At 38.1% G+C, this 19,998-nt stretch overlaps 3 protein-coding genes across 3 annotated transcripts; 2 read left to right on the top strand and 1 right to left on the bottom strand.

The window, feature by feature from the left end:
- Window positions 1-269: 269 nt before the first annotated feature.
- AK88_04339 (uncharacterized protein) lies at window positions 270-2,674 on the bottom strand (the record flags this gene model as incomplete). Its single annotated transcript, XM_012481949.1, has 2 exons — window positions 270-371; window positions 518-2,674. The coding sequence occupies 2 exons, from the start codon at window positions 2,672-2,674 to the stop codon at window positions 270-272; spliced, it is 2,259 nt and encodes a 752-aa protein (XP_012337372.1).
- Window positions 2,675-4,660: 1,986 nt separating this feature from the next.
- Window positions 4,661-14,266, top strand: AK88_04338 (uncharacterized protein; the record flags this gene model as incomplete). Its single annotated transcript, XM_012481948.1, has 3 exons — window positions 4,661-13,734; window positions 13,834-13,959; window positions 14,170-14,266. The coding sequence occupies 3 exons, from the start codon at window positions 4,661-4,663 to the stop codon at window positions 14,264-14,266; spliced, it is 9,297 nt and encodes a 3,098-aa protein (XP_012337371.1).
- A 1,263-nt stretch (window positions 14,267-15,529) lies between these two features.
- Window positions 15,530-18,976, top strand: AK88_04337 (uncharacterized protein; the record flags this gene model as incomplete). The annotated part of the gene is made up of 1 exon (XM_012481947.1): window positions 15,530-18,976. One exon carries the CDS (start codon window positions 15,530-15,532, stop codon window positions 18,974-18,976), a length of 3,447 nt encoding a protein of 1,148 aa, XP_012337370.1.
- Window positions 18,977-19,998: the final 1,022 nt, after the last annotated feature.

Below are 19,998 nucleotides of genomic sequence, written 5' to 3'. Positions count from 1 at the left end.
CTACCCCTTCAAGGACAGTGCATCAAACACAGGCGCGCAAAATGAAGGGGCACACACAGCCAAAGCGCATATGAATTCTTTTTACAAATTTTACAGGAATTAGGGTATGCCCCGATTTACATAATACACGCACACGCGCATAGCATTCGGGTTTGTTGCGCCCAATGGTGCAGAATCACATGTTGCTGTGAAAGGGCAAATGTGTCAACCCAGATTTGGGTTTATATATCCCCCAATTGTGACAACCTTTTTTTTCTTTTTTTTTTTTTTTATTCTTCATCACAATGAATCTCCTCCGTGGTGAAATTTCTTTCTCTGCTCATCCTCTCCTGCAGTAGGATATCTTCAATTGCCTTGGGAGTTATGTCCATCTGAGAGGGGAAGGGACGGAAAGGGGGTGAAGGAGGTGTCACAATATATGAGGCGTTAACATCGGGGTAGGTAGACGGTAGCGCGGACAGGAGAAAATGTGCGTGCGTTTAATCTCGCCTGCGCCCGCTTCGGCATGCGAACGAACCTCCAAGTAGAACGAAGCAATGGTCGAAATGAGCGCATAATTACAACGGGTGTTGTTTTTCTTAATTGTGTGCGAAAACAGGGAAAAAACAGTTTCGTCCCGTAGGTGCATGGCCGTGAAGTACTTTAAAATGTATACTATGTCGATGAGGTTAAAGTGTTCGTAATTTTTAATCACATAATTTGTTACATTTTTTACCAACTCTTGATGATAATAATTGAGATTAATCAACCCTTTAATAACGTGTATAACGTCCTCTGTGCTCAGATGAGCAATTTTCTCAAGTATATAAATAATTAGATCGTCCTGAAACTTTGTGCTAGCCAAACCCTTCGAAACGAAGGAAAATATATAAAACATGTAACAGTTATTCTTGACACTGGTATTTTGCATGAAATTATGTTTATAAGATTCGATGATGCAATACCACAAATCTGTCTTGACATGAGGCAACAGTGATAAGGATCTCGACAAATTAATAAGTTCATAATTTTTGTACAAATTAGACTTTACGTACTTAGCAATTAATTCAAATATATCATTAAGCAATTTTTTATTCACAGGCATTTCAATTTTGACAATTCCAAAAAGGACATTTTTTAAATCATTGTAGTGTATGTTGCACAAAAAAAAAGGCAAGTAATTATTTACTACATAAATTATATCTTGATAATATTTTTTAATATGATATTTTCTTAATTTATTTTTTTTCTGACCATCATTCGCATTAGCAAAAATGTTTTTATCTTTTAAAATTTTTCTCGATTTATCAAACAGGTACACAGTTTCCTGCGGGCTGCTGCTAATGCTATGTTCAACAGTATAGCTGTTAAGTATATGATTATATAAATTTCGGTCCACATAAATATTGTGCTTCATATAAGTTTTTTGCTTCCCATATGAGTAAATAATGGAGGGCATGACATTTTCATATTTACACAAGGTGTGGGAACTCAGCCGGAAGTTCCAATTGTCTATATGATCAGACATATCACTTGATCCATGTCCGTTATCCGATCCGTTGTTATGTTCAAAAAGGTCATAATTCAAATCATCTATGCATCCATTTCTGCTCATTTGATTATCCTCATAATTTATGTCTTCCGACGCTGGTGCACCATCGAGTTGTTCAGGTCCCCTTTGGGTGCATTCATTTTTCGATTCACTTGCTGTTTTGTGTTCCCCAGAGTTTTGTCCCACTGGATGGATGATATCCTCCTCAAAGGGATCTTTCCGTGGAAGCTTTCCTTCCTTCACAAACTTCTCATGCATAAGCATGCGCAGCCTCAAACCCAACAGAGCAAAATATTTCTCCGCTTTAATGTTAGCATGACTTACACTCCATAGTAGAGACCCAATGCATTGCTCATTTAGGACTGAATAAAAAGTTAGCGATTTGTCCAACAGGGTTTCGAACAAATTCAAATTAATATTCTTACTTTTACAGTGGGTATTCAAAATAATGCAAATATCTAGGATGTTCAAATTTTCTGAGATGGCTAAAATACGGTTATAAATAAGTGAATAAATTTCTTCATTGTTATAATTTAAGCATTTCAAACCTTTCAATATGAGGGAACAATCTCTTCCTGTAAATTTGTTCACCCATTTTTTTATTTCCTTTTCGAAAAAGGAAAGCATATCTTTATTTGTGTACTTTATCTTCCCCATGCTGTATATTATGAGGGCCAGTTCCTTACAATCAATATCATGCAGCCTGTTTATCGCTTGGCTCCACACACTGTCGTAGAATTGTACATTGTGGTAACATATAAACGCGTAGTGGTGTAAAATCATAACGATCTCACTTGTCCTCAGGTATTTTACAAAGGGTAGAATATCATTTGTGTATTTTACTAATTGGTGTTTGTCAATTCGGAAGATATTGTGGAAGTCCCTGCACATGGACGACAGGTTGTTTATTTCTACTTTTTTCAACCCTAGAACCATTTTGTAGTTTATTATCGAATTAGAGTTGTCTTCGACACAGGGGGGGGCATCCGCTTGGCTGTGCATCTGTTTGCACGTGGTATTAGCGCCGTGCGTTATTTTGCTGCTCCTTATCGCTCCGCTCCCTATCGCGCTGTACTTCCTTACATAGGAACGCTTGGCGGAGGAACCTTTCGCCAGGATGAGCTTCATCAAAATGTCTTTCATATGCGAAAATGAGGGGTTCACTTTAGAAACATCTGCACAAGGTGGTCCGGCGTCGGGCCACACAAAGATGATGAGTTTTTAGCTTCTGTTCAGCGGCTTCTTTGGGGCCACACCTTCCCTTTTGCATTTGTTCATATACACGAATTTGCGTCCGCAAAGCGTTCGAAGGTATGCGTGAAAGGGTGTTACACTATGCAATTGGTAAAAAAAAAAAAAAAAGTAATGACCACTAGGAGAGCAGCCCCGCACTCCAGGTGACTTCGAATTTGAGAAAAAGTCAGTATAATTAAGGCGCCACTTTTCTACGTCCTCCAGTGTAGAGAACGTTCGAGCGAAATAAAACCATTAACTATACTAGTAAGAACTCGAACAAAACAATGGCGACCACGTATATGTTCCACCGTCGTGGAGCGGGATGTTATTAAGCCACTTTTTGGAACAACAAATTAGTTGGGAGATACGTATCATTTATTTTAACGAAAGGAGGGGTGAACTTATATAGCTGCTATACATGTGACGCATGTCATATTTTTAGGTGCGTGCAAAAATGGCGGTATTATTTTTCGCCCCCACCTCGACCTCTATGGCTTGTCGTTTCCTCTGTGCAACTGGTTTGTTTTAGCACCTGTTCACAACGCTACTTTTGGGTCAGAAAAAAATGTTAAAAAAGAAGAACATCTGGAAAATGGAAAAAATGAGGAATAAAAAAAATATGAGTGTAAATGAAAGTGTGAGTTTTCAGAAATTCCTGTGTGGCATTTTTGCTTCTCATTTTTTCACAACTTCTATTTTTTTTTTTTAATTGTGACTTCTCCACTTTATGCCACTTTTCCACACTTGCCCCTGTCCCTTTGCAAGAAAAGCGGAAGAACCCAGTGCTGTAGCTACAACTACTTTCACAAATAAAATTTCCAAACCAGAACACCTTTGCATTTTCCCTAACACACATTTTTGCGTGTTGCTTTTGTGAATAATTTATCCCCTTTTTTTGCAACATAATGTTATAATTTATATGCCATTTTTTTTCTACTCCCACGAGTGAAAGATATTTTACCTTTTTTTTGCGGGTGCAATTTTTCCTTACGCTAATTTTCGCCGTGATTTCCCTGTTCAAGTGTATCACCGGCATAGTTCACGCAAGGGAGCAATTTCGCCATGGGCACACCGTCCACATACACATAGCGCTAGACATACCTTTGCTATGTAACCCATCTGGATGCTCAACCTGAGGTCCACGAAGAAAAAAAAAAAAAAAAAAAACAGGCCACTGCCATGTTAATATCCAACCCATGCAGGTGTTATTACACGTAAGCACTTTAACAAAAAGTGTAAAATGTTAAAAAAAAAAAATTTCATTGGAAAACATTTATTATTGGATTTGTCAACTGCTTATTCTGCTTATTTTAAAACCTATTTGTGCGTCAAGCGTTTGGTGTTGATCTAGATTTGTTCCTTTCTCCATTTGGCCTCCACGTTAATGCTTGACCCCACGCACATAGTGAGATCCACATATGCGGGTTTTTGTAAGCAACCTGAAGTAGAAGCACAGAAGAATTCTTTTGAAGAACGCCATCCAAAAGGTGGGGGAAAAAAAAGCACGCGCATATACGTAGCATCAGGGCACTATCGGCGCAGCACCAACACAGCATCTGCAATAGTAAGAAACCATTCCATTTCGTATATTTGAAGTCACCCAATCGATAGTGCACATTTTAGGCGCTACGAATACGTCCAGTGGCGAAGTCAACATCACAATATGGTGATAACCCGTGTGCAGTTTGGAGGAAATGCATAATTTCCCCCCTCCTCCCCTTTTGGCACACATGCACATATAAGTTATGTGATGGCTATGCGAAGATATAAGTCCATCTGTGATAATACACACATACGCACGTACAAAAGGTCGAATACACTCTGGCACGTAGTTGGGGGCGCGAGCAACTGTGAAGACACAGAAGATCAGGCGAACCTGTGAACTACACTAAGATGGACGATCTGGATGTAGCACTGGTCAAAACTGGAGTTGGGGAAAATGCCCAGACAAAGCAGACAACAGGAAATAACTCAGAGGTGGAAGGAGAGACACACACAAAACTAGACTCACATAATTGCGTTGGCCACCCAGAGGGGATCAACCCAAATGGGGAAATTTTAATAAACACGAATGAAAGACACGATGATGATTTAGAGAAGGAACGAAATGAAAGAAGCAAAAATAATAAACTAATTTTTAACAAAATAAATAATCTGAATAGTTGTCCAAATTTCGATCAAGAAAAAGGGACAGAAATGAACAAGTACGATTATGCATACGAAAGGGAGGAGGTTTTCTCATGCGAAGATGCGTTTGCCGATTCGGTAGAAAGCAATAATTTGAGCTCTTACGACGAGGAGGAAAGAGAACAGATCGATCCATTGAATGGGTACGATAATGGGCATACTTCTAACAACAAAAGAGGTAGTGAAAGACAGAATTGTCAAGTTATTGTAAGGATAAAGCCAAGAATTAGAACGAACAGATTGGACAAAGTGAGCAAGCCGAATGAAAATGACCCTATCGGGAAAGGAGGACCTTATGAAGATGCGAAAAGTATTCAATATAAGAACAATTGCCTGTACGTACATAACCAGAATTTTTCATTTGACAAAATATTTTCTGAAGAAACAAAGCAGATAGAAGTTTATTCATATCTGTCTGATAATTTTTTAAATAATTTGTTTGAAGGTTATAACTGTACCATTTTTGCTTATGGACAGACGGGGTCAGGAAAAACCTTCACCATGGGATTTGATTATATGAACGAATTTTCCCAGAGTGTAGGTATTTTGCCTCGATTTTTAAATGATATGTTTAATATAATTGAGAGAAAAAAAAAGAAAATCGATTTTGATGTATCATGTACATACATCGAAATTTACAATGAAGAAATTATCGACTTGATAGATTTTAAGGAAGAAGATTATCATGAGAAAATTAACTGTAAAAATGGAAAAAAAAATAAAAAAAAAAAAAAAATTAATAAAAATATATCCATAAGGGAAGATATAAGCAAAAAAGAAATAATACTTATGGGAATTAAAAATGAAAAAGTACAAAATGTTAATGATGTGTTCACCATCCTGCATAAGGGAAATTTATTTAGGACCACAGAAAGAACATTCATGAATGATAAATCCAGCAGGTCTCACGCAATCTTCACCGTTAATCTGATTCAGAGAAAAAAACAAGCAACAGAAAATGAGAAAAATAAAGGGAGCATTCTGGAGGGAAATCCAAACTGCAGAAACGAACAGTGCGCAGTTAACGAATTGGGAGAAGAGCAAAAAAGACACAGCTTAGGTGGTAGTAGTAATGTAGAGGAAGAGGGTGGTACAGGCAAGGAGGATGCACACACGAATGCTGACGAAGGGAAGGAATGTGATTTTTCAAATGAAAGTAATAATAACGCGAATTGTGTAGAACACACAAACAAGTCAGATGTAATATGTTCGAAATTTCATTTTGTCGATTTGGCTGGAAGTGAAAGAGCCAAAAGAACAGAAACGAAGGGACACAGGTTTAAAGAAGGAATTAGTATCAACTATGGACTTCTATCCCTAAGCAACGTTATTTATAGCTTGTCTAGTAATAAAAAAAGTCAACACATTCCTTACAGGAATTCCAAGCTGACCAGAATACTTCAAGATTCCCTTGGAGGAAACAGCAAAACAGTTATGATTGCATGCATCAGTATTGACCCTGCAGACTTTTACGAATCCTTAAGCACTATCAAATATGCCGCAAGGACTAAGATGATTAAAAACACCCCAGTCATCAACTATGACATTAACAGCGTAGTTATAAATGATTTGAGGAAGCAATTATTCAACCTAAATCTAGAGTTGAAAAAATACAAAATTGAATGCAAGGATAAATCTTCTGAGTTGAATTTTACTAGGGTTAAGGAATTGATCAGCCAAAATAAACTATTACTGCAAAAAGTGAAAGGCTTAAAAGTGAAGAGGAAGAAATTGATTTGTTTAATATTTCATTATATGAGCTTGTTAAAGAGGCCCAACTATGCAATCACCGATGGTTCACTTCGCTCTAACGTGGTTGAAAGTGTTAGAAGTAGTTCTGTAAATGTGCTCAATCAAAATGGGTGCATCACCCAGGGGGAAAAAATATGTACAGGGGAAGATATTCCCTCCACGAATGGGCAATTGATTGAAGGAGATGCCAGTACCATCGTTCATATTGGCGATAGAGATGGAGAAAACCCTAACCATATCTCTTCTGCCTCAATTTGCACAAAGGGGACTATCATGCTAGACGTCCCTTCCAGTAGTGGTATTCCCACCAGGACCCATTTCACCATGAGCGTGGATTCCTTTTTTCAAAAAAGGGATAACCTGGATAAAGAAAACTCTGCAAATGTGAACAGCAAATTGTCTGAACCAGCCATTTTAATACATGATGGCCAATGCGCAAATGACATGGTCCCCCTCACAATGAAGCGAACCTCCATGGGAGATGCACAATCGTGTTATTCCTGTGGCTTGAAAGAGAGTAGTAATGAGCATCTAGTTGAGAAGAACAGCAAAAAGGAACACGATATGAACATAGTAGTGAGTAGCGCTTCGTACGAAATGGGTGCGAGTGAGAACTGCCACTGCGTTGAGAAGGATGACCAGATGAACAAAGCGACGAATGATAACCGCAGCAACGTTCAAGAAGGTGTGATGTGTGTAGCGCAAAACGCCAATGAGAGGGACGTTCTGACCAGTATGCCAAAAGATCCCTCAAGGGTGATCTCATCAAATTTGATAGAACCTCCAACAAAAGATGCACCCAACGGGAATATCCTCCATGGAGACCACACCATATGTACGACATGTCAGAAAACAAAAATGGTCGAATACAAGGAAGATGCTTGCGATTGCGATTTCAACACGCTGGAGAAAAAATACCTGTTTGTGAATTTAGAAGAAGATAAAAGGTGCGTAGAAAACATGTTCAGGCAGTTTGAGCTGAACCGATATAATGAAAAGAAGCTGAAAGACCTGAACAAAAAGTACAATTCAATTTTTGAAAAAAATAAGACGTACGAAAAAAAAATTGACGAACTGAAAAAAATGGTGAGGAGGATGAAAAGGTGTGCAAAACTGAGTTTGGACAGCACGTACGACGGGAAGAAGACAAAAAATAAAAAAACGCCAAAAGGTGGTAAAAGGGGTAGAAGTGGAAGACGTGATCGGCATGTCGGAGGGGGTGCAAAGACGAGGCCCCCCAAAAGACAGTACCACCCAGGTGCAACAAAAAATGTTCTTCATAGTCCATCGAATCATGACATTTTATATAAACCTAACCGCGACCACTTTAGCGATGTAGAATTCGAGAGAAAAATGAAAAGCAAAATGTTAAAACATTTTACAAGAAAAAAAAACTTGACGGATACAGAAATCATTGTGACGGGGAGTAACTCATTTTGTTTGTATGGGCCAAGCGGGTGTCATGAACAGGCACGGCTGATGGATCTGCTTCACCAAAATTTGAATTACCACAAAAAGGTCAACCTGTTTGACCACACACAGTTGAACACCTTAGTAAGGGCAGCAAAACACAAAAAAGGAATGAACAAAAAATTAAGAAAAAGAATGCTACATTTTGAGAATAATGACAGCGTGTCCTCAAATTTTATATACTCAAGTAACAATGTTGATTGTGGTCTATTTGAGGACACTGCAGAAGCGGGTGGGTTACCAATGGGAAGTAACGGCAGAAGGGATGGGTCAATAAATGGGGATGAAAGAAACCCCCGAGGTGTGAGAGATAAACCAAAAAAAAAGCACGTGCAAGGGGAAGTCACGGAGGAAGGGTTGCACATATCACACCCCTATGACAATTTCCCAGGAAGTGGAAAAATGGATAACCTCCATCTTGTGAATTACGCAAGGGGAGAGATCAAAACAAAATGGCACACCAGCGATGAGGAGATGGGAGAGATGGACGAGGAGGAAGAGGACACATGTGAAAGCAGCCGCTCCAGCAGCACTGACAGTAGCTATTCCAGCGATGATGTAAGTGGCCGCAGAAGTGGCAATGTGTCCCCCAAGTTTCTAAAAAACAAACTAAACAAGCTGCAAAAAATTATCAAGGAAGACATATGTAAAATAAGAAGAGTAAATAAGGAGAAAGAAGAATACAACGCGAAAAATGAACTCCTAACGAACAGTATAATGAATCTGAAAAAGAAGTTACACGATTTACAGGTCAACAGTCAGAATAACAAGAATTGCAAGAAGATAGAAAACATGAAGGGTGAAATACAAAGAATAACAAATGAAAAACAGAAGATTCAAAAAAAATTAAACGACAATGAGCAACAAATTAAACACTTAAAGGTAGACATTTTGAAAATGAAAAATAATTTTTTAAAAACCAGTACTCTGTTGAAAGAAGAACAGAGAAAGCATACCAACATTATTCGCAAAAAAGAAAACATTATTACAAAGTTGCATGAACGAGAAGAACATTACATCAATAAACTTAAAAAAAAAGAAGAAATAAGTAAGCAGGCATATTCAAAATTGCTCAAAAGGAATCAAGAACTCAATGAAGAATTAAAAAAGTTAAAAAGAAAAGGGCCAGGTACCAATGCCAGACGGGGTGACAGAAAAAAGGGTCAAAAAAATCGGCCACCTTCTGAGGGTATCATCAATGGCAACAAATTGGACCATGTCTCCACACGGCTTCAAAATGTCACATCGGACGGGATGTACATCTCCAGTTCGTTACGTGATGATGATGTGCACCATTATGATGACCCCGACGATGATAACGACAGTGGTGATGTCCAACACGGGGAGGATGCCACTTCTCTCCAGAATGACGAATTTAATGCCTCGCCTCTAAGTACCATCCTGTCCGATGGGGTAAAATCGGCCTACCTGAATTCGAGTCCCTCTGTGTGTAACCCAGAAAATAATAAGAAAAGCCTTTTCTCTTCCCACCCCTTTTATAAGTTCAATATGAGCGAGTTTGAATTTCAGAGCAGCTTCAAAAATGATGTGAAAATTAAAAGCTACTTGAGGGAGTTTTTGAAAAAGAAAATGAAACTCAGCTCCGTTAAGGCAAAGTTAGACAAGGAAAAAAGTATGAACAGACAGGTTAGGAAAATTCTGCAAGCCCTGTATGTAAAGAAGAAAAATGAAGATGAAGAAAGGAATAATGCGGAAGAAGACTTCCCCCGGAGAAGCCCAAGCGTAGGGGCAGAAGAAAGATCCACGCAGATAAGTTGCACGGTTAATGCAGGTAAAGATCGAGCGAGTAGTTCCGGAGAGCTCATGGTAGAGCAACCGATGCGGAACACAGTGACCACTGTTGACATGGAACAGCACGGGCAAAACCTACGCGACAATCGAAGCGAAAGTAAGGCAGGCAAACCTGTTAAAGAAAATTCCATCCCTGTGAAGGACAAAGACACGGGAGAAAAATTACCAGATTTATTACGCGATGACAAAATGGACGAAGAAGTAGTATATTACGAAAACAAGTTGAAAGAATCGAATGAACTTTTAAAAAAACTTAAGAGGGACATTGTCACAAAGAAGGAAGAATTCATTTTACAAAAAGTGGTGAAAGATTTGCTCAAGAAGTTATATTCCAATTTTAAAAAAAGGAAAGAAAGTGAAAGAAAAATAAAATCTTTAAAAAAATTTATCTACTCAGAAAATTTATTTATATCCAAAATATACAACAACTTTTTTTACCTTACAAATGTGGTGAACAATTCAACATTGCCGATTGATGGCCCCCCCTATTTGAATAACAACCCCAGGGACCCATTTTATTCGAACCAAATGAATGATACACATGAGGGTCAATTCAATGGAGGGTTGCATTTGACTTGTGCAGAGAGGTACACAAAGAATAACTATGCGGGATTAGGTGCTCTGTTACCCATGTACAAATTTTATCAAGCTAAGGAAGTCTTTTCACGAAATGGCGCACAGCGTGACCTCATGGACGGCAGAAGGAGAAACACGTTTAGCATCCTGATGGGTATCAACCCTAATGATGAGATGAACAAGAGCTACACAAATTTGAAAAAGAGGAGCTATAAAAGTAGACTAATCGAAAATTTGCACCTCAACCATTTTAACAAAAGGAGAGTTGTTCTATCCAGAAGTAACAACGTGGTCGAAAATGGCGAAAATGAAAATTGTGAAACAAAATGGGGGAAGAGACATTCGGACGGATTCTCTTTAAACAGAATGCGTGACACACAAGAAGGGTTTGAAATTGAGGCTAAGCTTAATGGAGGGGTGCCAACTGAAGAGGGGCTACACGACCTCCCCAAAAAGTATGAACACATAAATTGGATGCCAAATGGAGCGCTAACGAATGTCAACCTGAATGCTCTTAACCTTTTGCATGATAACAATATTTTTGGCAAAAGCGACAAGGGAAACTTTATTCGTGGAGTAGATGGTTACAAGGGAGGGGGAGAACACCATGCTGTACACGCTGTACACGCGGTAGGCGCGGCGGACGCGGAAGAATGTTCCCTTGAGCACACGTCTTATCATGCGCTGCCAAATTTAAGAATGAAAAGAAAGACCATAGATAACTGTTACATTTATGCGAATAAACAGAATGGCGATAATTTCCTGGACTACTACCAAGACGTCTTTTCGCGGGGACATTACGACGCGAACGGGGCTAAGGGGGAAAAAAGAGACCATATTTCCTATATGATGAAAAAGGACAGCCAAGAATTAAACCGTGCATTGACAAACGTGCACATTGATGGAGAGGACTGTCTAGCAGGGGACACAGTGAAAAAGGACGACGGTACGATTGGCGGAAAGTATGACAATAATGATTGCTCGGTAGGCACTGGCACCGGTATGTACAGCAATCCATGTGTCATCCCCATCGCGGAAGAAAGCAAAGCAAACTTGTTGCCCCTATTAGGTAGGAGGGATCAACATTGGGGAGAGAACAGGTTGGACATCCATTTGGCCCCAAGACCGATAAGAGGGAATGGAAGCCGAGACCGCATCGAGGGTGTCCACAAACAGGAACTAATCGAGGTGAACAAAACGGTGCGCACTTTCAACGGCGCCAGTGCAGATGGAGTAAAGAAGAGGCAGCCAAAGGTTTGCTCCATCAAGTCGAAGAGTGCCGACGGTAATAGCAGGATTCTTGGTGGCGTCTCGAATGTCAAAAGTGCTTTCAAAGAACAGGAAAACAAATCTAATGACGCCTCTATGGATGGGACAAACGTCACGAGTGTAACGGGGAACGATTTAGAACGGCACCAAACTGTGAAGAACGCGGAGATGCGTAATATAAACTCCGAAGAGGAATCTCAGATGGGAAGAAAACTCACCTCAATAGATACCGAAACGAAGTTGGTGAAGACGATGCATATAAACAAATTGTCATCGAACCAGACGGATGAACCACTACAACACACTGTGTTAGTGCAGAAGGGGGACGACGTGTCGCATAAGACTCAAGGGACAAAGCTCCAAATGGACCCCTCGTCAATTACTCAGTGGAACAGTAGGACTAATAGGGATGAAGCTAAGTGTGGGAGCTACGGTGAGCTCAAGGAAGGGGGGGTGACAAACCCAAGTAACAGTCTGCAGTACGGAATGAACAAGGAAGATTTTAAAAAGATAGAAAAGATACACGAAGAGAGCATCAAAATTTTCAAAAATAAAATGAACGACATGGGAATGAACAGCGAATCGTTTGGTAGCATCCAAATGATGGAAAAAAAAATGAAGGGAAGTTTTGTCAACAGTGGGACCTATGATTCTGATAATAATATGGGAGAAGAGTTCCCATATAACAAGGAGGCTACACAAAAAAAGTACAAAATTTTGTGCATAAAAAATTGCCACAAATATGGAGTTAGTGGATTATGTGTTAAAGAATCCAATAGTAAAGGTCTTTCCATTTTTAGTAGCTCAATAAATAATATAAAGCTATGGGATGGGAAAAAAGCTGTGTGGAATTATGACCATGTGAATTTAAAAAATGAAAAGAGTACATTTATAAACAGCCTAATTGTGTCTTTTCAAAAAAATTGTTTTTTTGCTGGCATCAATAGCTATGTACACCTATTTGACATTAGAACAAATCCAGTATCGTTACAGAAATATTATTATAGTGACAAAAATGATGGTAGTTTGTTAATTTCTCTTCTAAATGATAAGTCATATTATGTGCCTTTTTTGTTACAAAATGGGGGCACTTCCAGTTGTAGCGGCGCAGGTGAAGATGTGACTGGGCATGTGCCATGGGATACCTCCCTTAAGCACCTACCCTACAGGGAATGGAAAGAAGAAAACGCTGGTAATGCTTCACACGAAACGTCCAGCACAAACCATGGCAGTGTGATTCACGAAACCTGCAATGAGCGGAGTAATCAAACAAGCATCCTTACCCATAGCAAAGGAGAAGCAGCTGAGGAAGACGCAATGGACAAATTAAAACTTATAAGAGATGCTGAGAATTTCCAATCCGAGTATTGCATATGTGCCTGTGGAAATGAAAACTTTATTAAAGTGTTTGACATACGAAAAAATGACGACAATATGTGGCTAGCCAAAATACCAATAACAAATAAAATTGAATACATAACACAAATTCCAATGAAAAAAAATGGGAAAAATATTACAAAGGATTCGAATATATTAAAAAATATAATTATAGCAAGTAGAGATAAGACGGTCAAAATATGGAAGAAAGGATGGGTGTCTTTTTATCCTCCCTCATACGATTGGTGTACATCTCTCTCCAATTTTAACCTTTCTGATTTGATAAAAAATAAAGGTACTCCACATCTGCAAGAGGAGTCAGCTGAATATGCAAATAATTTGTTCAATTATGATTCGTTAATCGTGTCTGGAAGTAGAGATTCTCACCTGCGCTTTTGGCTTTACGCAACGGATAGCACAACGAATGAATTTAATCGGTTCATGAAAATTATTAAAAATGCCCACATGGTCGACATAACTAGTATAGCCAAATATCAAACCAGTGGCCTGGTTACAACGGATAGGTACGAGCCGTGTTAGGGTCATTTCCGCCCTCCCCCCTTTTACTCCAACATGTGTTCATCCCCCTCTTTTTACTCTTCCACCCACTTCAACCCCTGCAGAGACGGATTTATCCAAATGTGGGATTGCAACTTATTCATGAATGATAACGAAAAGGCTTTACTAGATATGGACATTTATAATAACCAGCTTAATCTGGCTGTTACCAAAATGGGCAAAACGCTGAGGTAGGGTTGTTGCATTTGTGCACATATATACGTTGCACAGTTACGCACATCTAATGAGTAGGACTATTTCTATATTGGCCCCGCTACGTTTGTGCATACACCAGTGTGCATCCCTATCATATCAGCAAAAAAAAACATTTTAACCATTTCACCGTTACACATATGTGGAATGCTGCTCACGACCGCTACTCTTTTTTCCCTACCTTTTAGGCACTCACCAAATGCTATCAACAAGGTCGTCTGTTATGAAAACCAGTTTTTAACTGCCTCAAGTGATGGGTCCATTAAAATATTTAGTGAAAAATAAAGCGTATGACATTTCACCCTTGCACATTAATATGTGTAACACGTTTTTAATTTCCCATGGGGATGTCATTTTTTTTTTTTTTTTTTTCAAAAAAAAGAGGGATTTGTGGTTTACCCCAAAATGGATTAAAATGTGATGGGCATTTCAACGACGCCTGGGCGTCATGTCCATTTGTTCCACATTTTTTTTTTTTAACAACATTTTTTTCCATGGATAAACTGAAACCACGACCCCTTCGCAGCTTGCGGTAGGAAGTACATAACCACAGCATGAGACAAAATCGAATTCGATTTGCTCTCTGTATGAACAAAAAGCGCGCACAAAATGTCCGTACAAATTGGACTTAATCCGATTAAACAATTATGCGGGATTGTCAATCAGTAGACCATTTGGCAAACTTGTAAAAATTGTTTTATTTGTTGTGAGGCGTTTTATGTAATTATATGTGCATATCCCTTTAGTAACTGCTCTCTTGGCGAACGAAAAAAAAAAAAAAAAAAAAAAAAAAACACACAATTGAGCAAGTGGTTGCCTGTTCATTTCTGCGTGTACGCGAGATGGAAGTGTAAAACCACAATTTATGCGTTTCGAAGACGACAACTTATCTTTCATCCCATTGGTGTTGACGAAGAATGTATGGATACGATGCGAACATGACATCGTGTAATGAAAGCTGCATTTAATTATTTCTTTTTCTTTTTCTCCTTCTCATGATTTATTCCCACTTTTCTTATGGCTGGGAAATGGCCCTAATAAAATGAAAACAAATTCGTAACAAACACTCAGCAGTTTTGTAGCATTTCGTAACATAGCAATATTGTAACATCGAACGTTTTCCTAAGCTAGAGTCACACAAAATGTTGAGCTAAATATAAGTCATTTTTTTTTTTTCTTTTTTCTGGTGTACCTTGGCTGACATAGTGGAAAACACAAATCTGAGGAATTTATATATTTTTTTTTTTTTTTTTTTTTGGTGGGGGGTATTTAAAAATAGCTAGCCAAGTTGCTCCAAATGGTGAGCAAAAAGGTAGGTTTTATGTACATGTTCTTCTTATATAAAATCGTAGAAACTAGGCACTCGCAGGAGAGTAACAAAAAATACACATGGAAAGTTTTCTTACTCTCCTGCGAGTGCCTACTTCCCGTTTTAACGTGCACAACGTGTTCCCAACCGTGCGTGTTTTCCCTCAACTTGTTACACAACTTTGTTCTTCATTTGCTTAACACACGAGGAAAGTTGTGTCCACCCTGTATAATGCAAATATGAACGATAAGAAAAGAAGCAGCACGTGCTTAATAGCTGATGGGAGCCCGTGCTCGGATGATAAAAATGCCAAATTGGAAGGCGAAATGAGCATAAAAAATTTAACTGCTGTGTTAAATGGTTACACGAATCATGATGCTCAGGATGACATCAGCGATTTTTTGTCTAGCTCCTATAGGAGCTTCCTAACGAATTGTATATGTGAAGAATTGAAGTCTGCCACTAGCAGAGATCTTAACCATTTAATCGGGGTATGTCTTGATGTCATTAGGAACAATCATGAAACATTCATATACCCAAATATTTATTTCATCAGTCTGAATACGTTATTTTTTTTGCTCAACAAAGTTGATAATGTAAGTGAATACTTGGAATATTTGTCGTGCAAAATTTTTTACCATTTAATATTTGCTGACCCTTGGAATGAAGATAATCATGTTGAAATATTTGCAAAATTGAATTATATTAATTTTTTTATCTCATCGAGGATTTTTAGCAAGATGATAAAGACATCAGATGACGATGATGATGTCATCACCCCCCCGTTTAACAAAATTTTGAATCTCCTGTCTATCACACTGTTATCTGATGAGGGGGAGATTCCTACTTTGGTCACAGGGAGTAGAATAGGTAGTATGACAAGAAGGGTAAGCAAAAACGTCAATCATGTCAATACTATTTTGACGAATGACGCACATGCGTCTCCTTTTATAAGAGCTCCTTGCATTTTTCCGTATTTGCGACATGATAGTAGCCCCAATGTGGATCTTCAAAATGGGGAAATATTCTCAAACCAGATTAATGACAAAGTGTTACTATATAAAAGACAGAGAACGGATAGATACAAACACCCGCTTGAAGAAGGGAAAAAAAAAACTGATCAACGTAACGGTGACTCTGACACTGCTGTGGTTCCCTCGAAGGAGGAAATATTTTTAAAAATTTACGAAACGATTATTCAGTTGGTCATCAAATTTGACCTAACCATTTATATTGTACACGAATGTATAAATGTGCTTCTAAATTTTTGTGAGAAATGTCACCAAGAATTATTGTTCTATGATTTTCTGTGGCTACACAAGTTTTTCCTAAAAAATGACACAACGGAAAAGGCACAACGATTTATTGCCTTCATAATACAGCTAATTACAAAGTGTGAAAAGAAAAGGCAGAAACGGCTATTTTTTAATTTGTTAAATGATTTTGATTCCCTTTTGAACCTCCTCTTTATGTCCAACTCGGATATACGCGTATACGCGAAGGAGTGCCTACTGTCACTGAATATTGCGAACGCACCTTTGCATACCGATGAAAATGTGGTCAAGGAGTGTGGCGGAAATGAGACAACCAGCAGAACGTTCCACATAGCATCCCATGCACAAACTCAGTTTTGCAAAATTATAAATTTAATTTTATTCCACATGGATTATATCAATCATGTTAGCAGTGACGAGCCTGTAGACGAAAAAGCGAAAGAATACAAATATGATGAGTTTTTTAAAAGCAGAATTGGGCAAGAGCCTCTGCTGAAAAGGTATATAAATGATCAAGTTAATGCAAAAAAAAGGAAATTATTTCGAACAGATATGAACGACCCAGATAAAAATATCATCATCATCATCAGAAATAATATAGTCGAAATGGAAATATTGGTTAAAACGCTGGACTGCCTTTTGGGCCTTGTTCCAGACAGGACCAGCACCAGTATATACTTTATTTTTTTTTTCATACACATTTTGAAGTTAATTAACAAGGTAAGTAAAAATAGGCATTTGCAATTTCCGAAAGAATTTTTCTTCTTTTTGAAACATTTATTCATCCAAGCAGTGTACGTGCTCGAAGGTATAGACAGGATGGAGGACAATGTAGCTAGTGGCCAAAACGGCCGACCCATAATTGATCACTTCAGCATCAAAAATGAAGCCAGCTATAATAAAAAGGACAGTGGGATGACCCTATTTGAGCAGAGTGAAGTGAAAAAATTGATTGAACGCATCCAACTGCGATCTAAAGGGAGGAACGAAAAACCGCTGCTTTTCCTTTTAAAGGAAATGTATTCCACAGTTATATTATTTTTAATGCCATCGGAAGGAAATTGGACTTTCCTAAACTCGCCGAATTGTTATTTTTTCAAACAGGTTCTGCTAAGAGTATCTCATTTTTGCTACAAGAAAAAAGCAAGTGTAAATAAGATGAAGTTCTTTTTTTTGGACACCGTTTTTAGAAGAATTAAAAAAAAGACCAAGTGGAAATTGAGCCGAAGGAAGGTGCACCATGAGCATCCTTACTGGGATCGTCACCCGTATGTTTATCTTGATGAAGCGTGCATTATTTCGCTAAAGGGGCAGATAAATTATAAGAGGTATGCTGCCCTTTTTTTCGAAAAGACGGAGTATATATCGGGAGAGCAGGCTTTTTATTTTTCGTTTTGCCTAGATTTTCTAAACACGTTTATCCTCTTTCACAAATCGATGAATTGCGATACAAAGTGGGGGAAATATAAAAGGCTAATTATAAGCTTATGCAAAGTTCCCATTTTTAAGTACAAATTTTTCTTACCCGCAACGAACACAAGCAGCTGCTTCTGCCAGGCAGTTGCAGTTCTGCACAATGTCTATTTGGTCATTTATAGGAGTGGAAAAGGTAAGAAATTATTGCATGAAATTTCTGTTCTGCTACTATTATGCTGTGACAAAGCTTTGAGAAGCATTAAGAAGGATAATGTTATTTTTTATGGGGAAAAGTTTGGGGATCTTAAAAAGTGTTACAAAATGAGCAGTTCCAGGGATGAATTCCACGGTGAAGGCAAAACGAAGAGCGGTGAACAGCAAGAACAACCCATTAAAATTATAAATACGTTTGAAAAACCTTTCAAGGAATATTATTTAAATAATTCTTTACCCGTTTTTATAAAATGCTTGAGCGCCTTAACAGACATAGTCAAATTAAACATCATTGGGTGCTGCACATTTGGCAACAAGCGGATAATAATAAAAAAATCGAAAATGGAGAAAAGAAAAAAGAAATGTCGTACCTATCTAAAAAAGAGTGAAAGAAGTTTAATTCTTTTCAGTCACAGATATATGAGAAATTTTTGTAAATGCCTCATGAAAAAAACGAGCGAGGATTTTTTCTACAGTACTCGAAAATATGTACTGAGTTTTATTCAGCACTTCATAGCACTGAACACCATTTTAACGCTCAAGTATAAATTAAGACGTCGCAATAATTTAAGCGTAGATAAAATGTTGAGCTTTTGTTTTTATAACCTTTTCACCGATCATGATGTAAGCGTTTTTTCAATAATATATTCTATTGCCTTTTCCTTGAAAAATTACCTAACGTTATGCGGGGACAAAGTTAAAAAGTCAAACCATTATCTGGCTGTGTGCGATGATTTAATATTCCAAATTGTTGATGAGTATTACTCCTACGATTTCCCGTAAGTGTTTATGCGGCGGTTTGTGCCTGTCCTTTGTACTTGTCCGCTTGTCCTTCCCGCGCGTTGCACATTTGTGCAATTGCCATTTCGTGAAACATTTAATTATGATGATGTGTTTGTTTTTCTACATGGGTTTACCACCCTGCTGTTGCTTAACGTCATGCAGAGGAGTGTCCAGCAAGGCCTGTAAATGGCCCATTCACGCCTCATAGTTATTTCGCTCATTTTTCAATTTTTCTGTGTCCCCACCTTTGCAGCGAAACGAATTTATGGGAGGAGTACATATGTAAAACGGTTAACTTTGACTCGTTAAAGCATACAAGCGTGGATTGCCCGGGAGGATAAACCAGAACAATGAGTAGGAACACACTTAGCGCTATATTCTGCTTATTCATGTGATGCCTTTTTTCAAATAACATTTGGTATGTCATGTCTTATTTTATTTTTTAATTTTTTTTTTGTGCCACCAGTTTTGCTTGTTTATATTGAATTTGTGCCCGTTTGTTTCTGTTGTGTTGTAAATTTGGAAAAAAAAATTATGGAACAGGTGTACCTATTTTTAGGAACATTTTGCAAATACACAAAACGAATGCAGTTATGCAATGCGGTTAATTTTGTCCTTATTTTTATTTTATGTTTTTTTTTTGTTAGAAGCTTCGCTAGCACATGCGTAAAATAGTGACAACCACGTGCTCATTTGTAGAAATAGTACTACATTAAAATATATAGAGCAATTCGTGAATATATATGTTGAAACTGTGTCATTTAGGCCAGTTACATAATTTACCATGCATTCTTTTAACTTCAGTGTTTTAATGTTAAACGGCGGGGAGGGATAAATTCTTTTACAGTTTAAGTCATTTTTTTTTTTTTTTTTGTCTTACATGCCAAGCGTAGCAAAGAGGGGGAACAGACGAAAGGGAATTTATTGTAACAACAGCACTGCGCGCACGTCGCCAAATTGGAGATTAACAACGGGTCAGTTTTGTATGTCTTTGTTCCACTTCATTTGTGCTGTGTTATTCT

This window comes from Plasmodium fragile (genome assembly GCF_000956335.1).
Source record: "Plasmodium fragile strain nilgiri unplaced genomic scaffold supercont1.60, whole genome shotgun sequence".
Taxonomy (NCBI): domain Eukaryota; phylum Apicomplexa; class Aconoidasida; order Haemosporida; family Plasmodiidae; genus Plasmodium; species Plasmodium fragile.
Note: the sequence above shows the minus strand (reverse complement) of the source record. Positions and strands in the feature narration are given on the sequence as shown.